The sequence below is a fragment of the Oxyura jamaicensis genome, chromosome 1 (genome assembly GCF_011077185.1).
Source record: "Oxyura jamaicensis isolate SHBP4307 breed ruddy duck chromosome 1, BPBGC_Ojam_1.0, whole genome shotgun sequence".
NCBI classification, from domain to species: Eukaryota; Metazoa; Chordata; class Aves; order Anseriformes; family Anatidae; genus Oxyura; species Oxyura jamaicensis.
Window position 1 is genome coordinate 111,091,480 of NC_048893.1, and position 11,510 is coordinate 111,102,989.

Below are 11,510 nucleotides of genomic sequence, written 5' to 3' on the forward strand. Positions count from 1 at the left end.
TTTTTATTTTAAGTAACAAAAAATACTTTCAGCAGAAAATCAGTTAAATATCAGACAGAAGATGTTCTCTTGATGTAAAAATATGTACTACTATTATTATTCAGGCTTGTTTGTTTATATTAACTTACCACAGTAGATATACTTTCTGATTTAGAAGGAAAACTAGGGAAAAGAAAAAAAAAAGAAAAAAAAAAAAAAAAGAAAAAAAAATCTTTCTGCTGGGGATTGTTGGGTAATGGAATATCTGAGGTGCCTATGGAAGCTATGGGATCGTAAATAGTAATGCAGGTGTTATAATATATGTTTTATACATGCAAACACCCATGAACAGTTTATTCTGGGATACTGCACTGGTCAATTCAGGAAGCAGTGGGGAAGTGGAGGGCAGGGGACAAATCTCCTTAGAAGCCTGGTTTTATTCCACTGCTGGTTGCATCAGAATATTTTCCCCCAGCTAATTCCTGCTGGCTGCAGTGGTAAGGGCAGGGAGCGGGGGCAGTGCTGCTGTGAGGCAGTGTGACAGATCTTCTTTTCCCGTATCAGTGTGGCAAAGAAGGGAAGTATTTCTGCAGGGAAAGGAAACCAACCTGAATTTCCCAGGGGAGGAAAAGAGCACTAGAAGAATTTAGGATCACACAGGAAAAAGTGATGTAAGAGAAAAAATGGGAAGTAAAAACAACAAAAAATACCCTACAACCAAAAAAAGCACCAGAAATTGGCTGGGATCCATTTCAGGAAATCACTGCAAAGCCAAGTAGCTTTGTCACATACAGAAATACAGATCAGGGGAGGATATAGAAGATAACAGAGCAGCTCTGATACAGCCATACTCTAACAGCTCTGCCACGATGTCCCTACATGTGGAGTCTGATTTTGCACATCGAGACACTAGAGATGCACTGTGAGAAATGTCTTTGGTTATGAGTTGAAACAGTCTGGTACACGCCAGAAGTTGCCTTGGGCTGCAGCAAAGACACACTTCTTGGGTTAAGCGTGTCCTGGTAAATTCTGCATCTGACCTTTTCTTGAGGTAGCCCAGGGAAGATGTTGTGCCTTGCAATTACCTTTCTACCTCCCGTCTTGTGGGAGGAACTGTTTTACTACAGCACTTTGGTACATCTGTGATGTTAGGTACCCTTCACCAGGTCTGGAAATGTGGCAGTGTGCAATGTCAGGTTTTTCTCTAGTCAGGGCTCCTGGACAAGGAGCAACTCATTTCAGGGAAAAGAAGAGGAAGAGTCAAGAAATCTTAGTAGGCCATCATATGGATTGAAACCATAGATGGCTGATGCTATAGATGAATAGTGCAGTGTATCCACACCACGTCTGGCACACCAAGGAAGTTTCAGTGCCACAACACATGTGGGGCAGACCTGATCTGCTCAGCATGGCCAACACATCTTGCATATGCAAGCCCAGGTTTCCAGGACATGATAGAGCTATGGAAAGTGCCAAGTGCCCACATACCCCTTGTCTTTGGCCACCCTTGACCCTAACCAGGGATCTCTGCTTTCTGCCAAGACTGTGAACACTATTCCTGCAACATCAGCTCAAGCCCACCAGCTAGAGCACTGAGGAGGAAAGGTGGAGCCTTGGCTGTCTCCATCCTGGTGGCCACCAGAGAAGGAGGAGCTGGTGGCCCTGGGGAGCATGCTGCCAAGACTACACGTCCAGGTAGGCTGAGAAGGGATATGGGGATATGTGTTCCCAGCACTATATTGGAGAGGCCAGCCATCCCTTGCCCTAGAAATCTGGAGCATGGAAATTTAGACTGACAATGTAATGTTTAGGTCTGGAGGTAATGGCTAAGGTAAAGTGTTCTTGGGAGGAAGAGGCAAACTTATTCTGAGACAGATTTTTGCATGGGTTTGATGTCTATGGCTTACCCCAGGTAAAGCTCAGTGTGTGGAACAGGGCCTCTTCACAAAACAGCATGCATTTTCCTAAAAAGCTTCCCATCAGAGGTTACATGTATTTACCACACACTGACGCTAGTGCTTGATTTTGAGTTTGCCTAAAGAGCAGTTGCTTGTATGTTCCTTCCCACCCTTAACACCCCTTCCCCCCCCCCCCACCCCCCCCCCATTTCCTCCCGTTGTTCTTTTTCAGATCACTTGAAGGTTTTTTCCTGTTTATTATCCGGACATGCTGTGCACTGCGTGTTGATTTGACTGTCACATAAGGAATCTCCTACTGGGATCATTGATACATTCCTTTCTTATAGATACATATATATATATACATGGCAATGGCACTTAGATGACAGAAGAGAAATGTTGGTGGTTAAACCAAAATTGGAATGAGCTACAGGTGTTAATGGGGGTTAAGTTTTATTACCCTTTCCCAGAAAACCTGCAACACTGTGATGAGTATAGTCATAAACAAAAATTCTCTTTAATTAACATAACAGGAAAGGTACTTCAGTGAGCAATCACACTGATGTCCTGGGCTGGCACATGTGTGTACCACAAATATATCTTGTATTTCCTGCAAATTTCTTTTAAGTAGCTATAAGGAAGATGTTCTTTTTTATTTCTTTATTTTTTTGGTGGTTCACAAAAACTAATCACTTACTTAAAGAGCTTTTTGAGGAAAACAATGGAACAAAACAATGCTTTTTGTATGACCTGCCAAAGCACAAAGGATGCATGGGATGTTTTTTTTCTTTGTTGCTTTATTTTTTCAGCAGGAAGTTTTGTTGTTGGAAACGAGTATAACATGCACTGTCCTTGCTCTATGTAACCACTGTCTAGTCCTGCAAGCCGTGTCTTGTTACTTGCCTCATCAAGCTGGCACAGGCACCGTCCTGCTTCACTCTGTGGGCTTTGTTCCGTCCCGAGTGTCCGCACACTTACTCTCCATCCGGACCGATGAACAGTAAACAAACTTCAGGAGTCGGGTGGTCCAATGACTGCTGGGTTCGTGCAGGTCAGGGCCCACAGCTAAAAATGCTGACTTTGTGAATTGCCTCCTTTTTTTTTTTTTTTTTTTTTCCTTAGACTTCTTAAAGTCAGAGTGCTATAGAGTACAAACAGCTTCGAAGCGTTTTTAGGTGTAAATATTCCTTTCCGAAACTCAACTTTGATGTGTTCAGGTCTGCTTTGTTTCCCTGTAGATCAGTTGTAGGTTTGCAACAAAGAGCCAGATCCGATTGAGTAAATCACTTGTGGAAGTTAATTGTTCACAGTGAAAGCTGGTCTGGCTCATTTTGCCTCTGTCACAGGAAGAGACAGAGGTGGTGTACTGGATCTGCGTTCTAAACCAAGCACTGACGCGACTTTAATTTTGATCAGATGTCTCTCTTCAGGGCACTAAAGAAAACCTTTGCAGTAGTCAAAAAGAGCCTCTTCTCTAGAGAAACGTAAGAAAAAAAAGTATTTTACAGAAATAAAGTACTAATATAAAATTTCAGCTTGGTCAAATTTCTTTTGCAGGCTATCATAAAAGAAACCTACTTCTCCATATTTGGCAGTCACCAGAATCAAAGAATGTTTTGTTTTCTTTTGTTTTCTGGAAAAAAATATATATATATAATATCAAGTTATTTTTAATGTCAGATATTGTATGATGGTAACTTTATATTCCAGCTGTTTTTATTCACTACTGCTGTGTTTAAATTGTTTGTACCTTCTATCCATCAACATTTTCAAATGCTTTTCAGAAACAGTTATGTATTTTGATTTCTTTAAGTAACAGTCTTCTTTTCTTCTCTCCTTAGGACTGAAGCAGTGAGAATGGAAGCCACACAAGTTAATATGTCCCGCGTCCCGCTGGTTAACGGAGGCATCGACACTGCACTCAAAGCACACAAACCCCGTGTGATGTCCAAAAGCGGTCACAGCAATGTGCGGATAGACAAAGTTGATGGCATTTACCTACTCTACCTTCAAGATTTGTGGACTACAGTTATAGACATGAAGTGGAGGTACAAACTCACCTTATTTGCTGCTACTTTTGTTATGACCTGGTTCCTTTTTGGAGTTATCTACTATGCCATTGCATTCCTTCATGGCGATTTAGAAATAAACAAGTTCACCCCAAAGAGGGAGCCATGCGTCAAGAATGTAGACTCTCTTACGGGGGCATTCCTCTTCTCTCTGGAGTCACAGACAACCATTGGCTATGGATTTCGTTTCATTACAGAGGAGTGTCCACATGCTATTTTCTTGCTTGTGGCCCAACTGGTCATCACCACTTTGATTGAAATCTTCATCACAGGTACATTTCTGGCCAAAATTGCAAGACCTAAAAAAAGGGCAGAGACTATTAAGTTCAGCCACTGTGCTGTCATTACTAAACACAATGGAGAACTTTGCCTGGTGATCAGAGTAGCAAATATGAGGAAGAGCCTTCTGATACAGTGTCAGCTGTCTGGGAAGCTTCTTCAGACATACGAAACCAAAGAAGGGGAGAGAATCCTGCTGAATCAAGCCAGTGTCAAGTTCAATGTTGACTCCTCTTCAGAAAGTCCATTTCTCATTTTGCCTTTAACGTTTTACCATATTTTGGATGAAAGCAGCCCTTTAAGAGATCTCACACCTCAAAATCTCAAGGAGAAGGACTTTGAGCTTGTGGTGCTCCTGAACGCCACAGTGGAGTCCACCAGTGCTGTCTGTCAAAGCAGGACTTCCTACATCCCTGAGGAGATTCACTGGGGTTATGAATTCGTGCCTGTGGTTTCCCTCTCTCCAAATGGAAAGTATGTTGCAGATTTCAGTCAGTTTGAGAAGATTAGGAGAAGCACAGATTCTTCTTTTTATAGTATGGACTCTGAAAAACAAAAATTAGAGGAGAAATACAGGCAGGAGGATCAAAGAGAGAGGGAACTGAGAACAATGCTGTTACAGCACAGTAATGTTTGATTGAGTGGACAAACTATCCTGATTAATCCTTTCTGCAAACTGAGAAAACATTCTTTCTGTGCTGTATGTCTGTTATAAAGCCAGCAGTGAAGTCTTTTTCAGAAAATAGCTTTGGTGCAGAGTAAACCTATCCCTTTGTTTGGATGAGTTGTTAATCAAGTATTTTGTAATTAGGTGGGATTTCTTTGTTCATGATCTTGACTTGGTGAAGTTGGATTTGTATTAAGTCTCTGCTTTATACCACCACTAAAAGCAGACACATCACTTTCTGTTTGGAAAGTGAAACTGGATGCACTGTGCTGATTCCTTCAAATATTTATTTGACTTGGTTTTACTGTGAATGCATTCACAGAGATGGCACACCGTACTGCTAAAAGAATATATGCTCTGTTAAAATATGTATATTTTAAAAGTATATTCTCATACCAGTTATTACCTTTGTGGGAATTTCTGGCATGGAAAATAAGCTGATTAGAGAGACAAACTTAACTGTGGGGAAAGTCTGCAGGACAGTGATAAACTCCTTCTTAAATCTTAAAGGAAGGTGACAGAGTAGTTGTGCTGGGTGGTGGGGAAGGGAGCTCTCTCTCTGTTTCTGCTACACACAACCTGTTTTTTGATCACTCACTTTTTAAAACCTTGTTAATGGCTGATGTAAGTATAATAGCAAAAAAAGGGGAGATGAGGGCAAGCTACACAAAATCATAACAGTAATCAACTAAGGTTAAAGCTGACTTTGAGACACCTGTTTTTTATTCAGTGTAAATAGTTTGTAACAGCAGCATAACAATGCATTTCTACAGATTGCTTGCTTTGCTATAGACCATATTTAATTTGGTTAAAAGAAAGCTGTATAATGTCTATAGACAATATTAACTTTTTCTGGCAACCATAAAGGACAAGCATTCCTTTCATCCATTTCATTTTTGGTCTATTAAAACCATTCCATTAATAAAGGAATTTAATTTGAGCAGCTCCTGATCTCTTTGTGGCACAGGGAGAGGGTGTGGTACCTTGGAGATGTTGAAAGAGCTGAATGCCTGGCATATGCAGCTACATTCAGCACACAAACAAGGAACTCATCACTACACAGGTCAGTTAAAGGGGAGCAAACCAGGTAGCAGTGGTGTCCATATAACATACCAGTTATGTATAGGTCAGCTTCTTAATGAGACTTAGAATTTTTTTTCTGATTTGTACCACTTTGTCAACCTCGCAACTTCTAGAGGATTTACTTCTCTAAAGCTCTGGCAAAGAAAAGCTGTATTAAGTACGATTTTGGGGTCTGAGGTCCATGTCTTGACCTGACAGCCACCAAGGCCTGCAGTGATGAAAGGACTTTTTGTATCATCATACTTACTGTTACTGGGCCTAGCTTTGCAGCCCTGTATGCCCTGGTGGAATCTGCAATACAATATCCTAGACTATAAGTGAATTTAATTTGATTCCGAAAGAAGCATTCAGCAAGTTGAGTGCAGACCTACCCATGGCACCAAAAGTGAATGCCTAGGGGGGAATGTAGACTGTGGGGGTGTTGGGGGCGTGGCGAGGTGGTGGGAAGAGGTGAGGCTGAATAAGAGGCTTAAAACTCTCATGTATCTAAATGGTTAGCTGTCTTGTTGTGAGAAGGCAGAGATCCAGGTACTTGCCTGAAGAGAGAGACTTAACCTATAATCAAAAAGGTTCTCTACCTACTAACATTCAAGCAAGGTTTCTCAAATCATTGTAATTGCAGGGCCTGCCTAGCATTTTTGGAATTTCCAGGTGATACTATGCTGTGTTGTCATACAAGTTTTCATTTGCAACGATCTATAGAGGACGATAACATTTAAATTATTGATTGTTCATTTTCAATTTTATTTCATTTGGTCTGATTGCTTGTTTTGTTGGCAGGAACTGTGATTATTCAGTGAAGTTTTGTAGTCACTTTGTAGACCTCAGGTTCATGTCCTACAGCTCAAAGAACACTGCTCTGGGATGTTCTGAGGTGAAAGTGTGCAGGCATCTTAACTCTTCTTCTGCCAAATCTTAGACTCCATAGTTCAACAATCAAATATCGACTCTAATTCTTTCTTATCTAGGTAAGATTATCACAGTTACACAGTAACTCCTAAAGTCATTCTCTAAACAGTATAATGACTTTAAAACAGATTTCACCAACAACAAGTGAGGTGGCTCTTCTCCAGGAGTACGTGATGAACTGAACTGATGCCCTCCCTCTCATCCTATCCCCACCTAGCAGAGACCTAGCAATTAGTGTCTTCCAGAAGAGCATTCCATCCATTTCAAAAACTTTTTTTTTTTTTTTTTTTTTTTTTTTTTTGTAATCGTACTTTCTTGGTTGTATCTTAAAAAAAACTAATGTCTTGAACCCTGCAGTGGACAGTCCCAAGTTGTCAAGTCCCAAGGAGCCTGCATATTTCTGAATTGTCATATCTAGGAAGTCCTGTGGCTATCCAGCTGCAGCAATGCAGTTGTGTGGGAACTCCTGGGGCAGCCAATTAGAATCCTAAAGACGAGAGTGCTCCAGGCTTAAACAGATATTTTTTAGGATTTGAACTTTATGACCTAAGGAAGCAGGCAGGGACTTATGTCCCTGTGTACACCAGAGTACAGTTGTTGGGATCACTAGTCTGATCCAGTCATTAAGTTATACTGAAGGAAATAGTCATCATAAGCAAAAGTGTTGGAAATAAGTATTACATCACAGAAGTGATTCCCTCTGAACTTTCAGTCCTACAAAGTTGTAATTAAAAAAAAAAAAAAGAAAAAAAAAAAGAAAAGATAATAAAATAAAAGAAAAAGAACACACCAGAAATCTTCGATAAAGTGAATCCAACCTTCATCAGGTAGTGAGAGACTGTGCAATAGTATCACATATATATAGTAGTATAGTGTATAATGCACTGTCATTCACTCCAGCTTCAGAACACAGTCTTACTCTGCAATGAGCTGTACTTCTCCTTTCTGCTTTCATGTAAGCTTAATTTCCATTGCCTTATCTAAAATTAAGGACAGTGCAGAAACTACTTTGGCACAACACGTTTAGCTGCTGAGTACTGAACTGCCATAGAGAAATGTCATAACATGTATCTGATATAAATCACCAGCAAAACCACCACCTTTCACTGCCTGTGGTCAGTTCTTCCAGTTGTGTAAGCACCACTGTGGTGATTTACCTTGGCTGAGGACTAAAAGGATGGAGAACCAAAAAGCAAAGCTACCATGGTCATCATAAAGCTGCCTTACACATAAGTAAAGACTGTTCTGTCCACTTGGTGATGGAGGGCATGAGAGCCTTCATGTCTTCTGGCTGCTTGTTTCTATAGCTTTGTGGGTAGAGCACCCACAGTTCCAGTAGGGCAGATCCTTACAGAGCCAGCAGCAGCATCTTCTCATTACTATCCCTGGCTCACAAACAGAAGATACTGCTTTGGGATCTGCTGAGTTGGATGATTATGCTAGTTTCTCACACGTACTAACTCTATAAACAAGTCCAAATTAAACCTGAAATCTAAACTTTCAGGACCTAAAGAAACTGGTAGAGATCTATGCTCTCTGTGCCCTAAGAGCATGGGCACACCCTTCAAGTAAATCCTTCACTCCAGGCACTGTATCATTTAGAAGAAAATAGTCACGGTAAGTTAAATATATACGTACATTAATTTACTGAGGAATATGATATGTTTATATTTCTTTTGCTCATGTGTTATCAGTGAACAAAACATCATTTTTAGAGTCACTTTAATTATTTGAACTTGTACAGACCACATCTGAATGGGAACATATTTCAGCTTATGGGCTGTTTCTGAAATGTTTGCTTTGGCTGTGGCTTCAATACTTCATTGTTCTTTTTTTTTTTTTTTTTTTTCTTCTTCTTTCTGTGCAAGTAGGTGACTGAAGACACATAATTTCACTTCTGCTGCTTCCTTGCAATGACTTAGAAAGGAAAGAAATGAACCCCTAGAGACTGCAGGCTGACTATGCCAGAGTCAGATCCACCATTCTTCACAAGTGTTTCATTTCATTTCATCTTCCAAAATGATGCCAGTGTTTGTGGAAAGCCAAAAATATGACAGGGGGAGGAGGTGTGGGATAAAGGTCTCTGGAAAAATGTGGTTCTCCAATTTTGTGAATAGAGGTAGCAGGGCAAATAACTATTAGGTCTTAAAGATAGAAGTAGGGGAATGCAGAATGGAAAAACAGAAAGAAAAGAAACACCAAACACTTATGCACAGTCACACTCACCAGTACAACTGAATATTTGCCACTTCCATAGGATAGCAGGTAAAAAAAAAATAATAAAAAAATAAAAAAAAGTCAAGCCAAGCCAAGCCAAGCCAAACCAAACCAAACCAAACCAAACCAACAAAACCCACCTCTCCAATCTGCTGAGGTGACACAAGGGACTGGGAAAAGTGAATGTGGGTTTTGTATTTGGACAAACATTCCTGATGACTTCTGAATGTGTTTGCTCAGCATTAGTCTGATGACAGCCTGATCTTACAAGAGAACAGGTAAGAGTCTGTGATGACTCTATTAAATCCATAATGGAGGGAAGCTTGAAAAGGCATCGTGTATGCTCTAGCTCTTGCTTACATACACTGGCTGCAAAACAGTTATGTCCCAGTCTCCCCTGGGTTGCTGGGATTACATAAATAATAGAATGTTTCCCTGACTTGGCTGCTCAGCCTCCAGCAGATACTCTCTACATATATTAGATTAGCAGAGCAGAGCCCTTTCAATGCAATAGGTACTGGTTGAACATCCTGTACCTAAATGGCTTGAAAGGGCTTTTGGAGCCCTTCCAGGATGTCATATATTCTCCCAGCAAAGACTGTTCAGAGCTGTCCTGTCCTGTTAGGACATAGTACACACAGCAAAACAATGTAATTCCACAAGTAGCACAGTGTACATATGCTTTTTGCATCTCCTCTTGACAGTAAATTGTACACTGATTGCTGTGTACCTCGCTATACCACATAACTATTAAATTCATTCATTGTTTACTGTCCCCTGTAAATGTTTATCCAGACAAAATATGACATGATAACTGACATTGATGGTATGGAGGAGAAGAAAATTCTTTAGGACACAGGATTTATGACTATGACAGCCACATTGTCATTAATCTTTTGCACGGGATGAAGACTGTGCTGCTCTACCTGCCTGCTCTCAGGATCAGCATCCTTAGGACCAACAGCAGAATGGAGCAGTGTGTGGCACTACCGTGGCTCCAGCTGAGATTCAAATGTGTGGCAGGCTCTGATGACACCAAAACCAGCACATGGAGTTAAGCTGGTGCTAAGATCCTGGACTGTAGGGGTACAAGCAGTCTCTGTTTTGCTGACTTTCACACACACCAAAAGTGTCTGATGGGAGCATCAACTCAGAGCTGTCTTCAGCCACCATCACTGTATACCTAGTCTTTCTTGGGAAAACACCAGTCTTGAAGTAAAACACAGTAGTCTGATTTATTCTTTGTTAAAAAGGGATGAGGTATTTGAGGAAAAGATTTAATGGGGTCAAATCACTCCAGTACTCATTAATTGCTTTTGCACTACAAATTGTTCACCTCCCACAGATCTATTTCAATGTCTTCTCCCTTCTCCTGCTCATATTAAGCATCTAATATCTGGTGCTGGTTAGGATTACAATTATTTATTTTTCCTTTACAACAAAGATATGTACTTTAATCAAAAGCAGAGTAAGATTTCACTTAACAGCTGTGGTTAAACAACAATTTTCAAGTTAGGGAATTGTTATTCATTCCTTACCCAATGAAATTGGTAAAATGGTCTGTGAAATGTACCCTTCACTCTGCTCCAAAATAAGAAATATCTCAAAATAAATACCAAAGTCCAAGATCTGGAATGAATTAGGTGAATCATGCTAAATGGCCAATCTTGCTAGCTATTGGAAAAAAACAGGTTGTTATTTTCAGAAGAAAGTATTGTAAATGCTACCCTGATGGTAGGCAAACTTTGGAAAGAATATAATAGCCTATGAAAGATTCTTGTTGCAAGTCAGAGTAGGTTTTCATGTAAAGCTTTAGATATATAGCTGCTTTCCTGTGCAAAACAGAGGTTTAGGCAATGTTCATTTCCAAAGTGTGTCTGACTAATATTCCTGTGACAGAATCACTATCTCACTTCAGCCCTGAAACAGGACTGCTAGGCACCCAGGGTAGGTCAGAATTGTTAAGCGTAATTTTAAGTGAGGTCCCCATGTTTCTCCCTCTCTCTCTCTCTTTCTCTCTCCTTTCCTCTCTTCTGTGAATTCATTTTGAGAGGATCTATTCTGCAAACCTAGTGCCCAGAAACAGTAGTGAATAATAAACTACATCCCTACCAGCTCGGTATGAACACAAAGCATCTATAAAAGCTGCAGAAGTGCGTGCATGTTGTGACAGCTTATTGCTGGCAAAAAAATAAAAAAATAAAAAAAAATAAGGAAACATTTACCAAATGACAGGCAAGAAAGAGAGGAACAAATAAACACCTTCTCTAAACATATAATGCTTCAGAACTGAGACTCACTTTCCTCTTCAAATTAGCTGCATCTGAATGCAAAACATGATCTTTCTTTCTTCCTTTCTTTCTCTTTCTTTCTTTCTTTCTTTCCTTTCTTTCTTTCTTTCTTTCTTTC

General features: G+C 40.2%; 1 protein-coding gene across 6 annotated transcripts in view; it reads left to right on the top strand.

Annotated features, from left to right (window-relative positions):
• Positions 1-5,833, top strand: part of KCNJ15 (potassium inwardly rectifying channel subfamily J member 15) — a 37,115-nt gene extending 31,282 nt beyond the window's left edge. For 4 of the 6 annotated variants that reach the window (XM_035315770.1, XM_035315768.1, XM_035315767.1 and 1 more), the window contains exon 2: positions 3,719-5,833. In XM_035315770.1, coding sequence (XP_035171661.1) covers positions 3,735-4,862 — 1,128 coding nt within the window. In that variant the 5' untranslated portion in view covers positions 3,719-3,734 and the 3' untranslated portion in view covers positions 4,863-5,833. Of the gene's footprint in view, positions 1-2,804; positions 2,929-3,034; positions 3,362-3,718 lie in introns of those variants that run through there. The other 2 variants (XM_035315769.1, XM_035315765.1) reach the window with 2 other exon arrangements.
• The last annotated feature ends 5,677 nt before the right edge of the window (positions 5,834-11,510 follow it).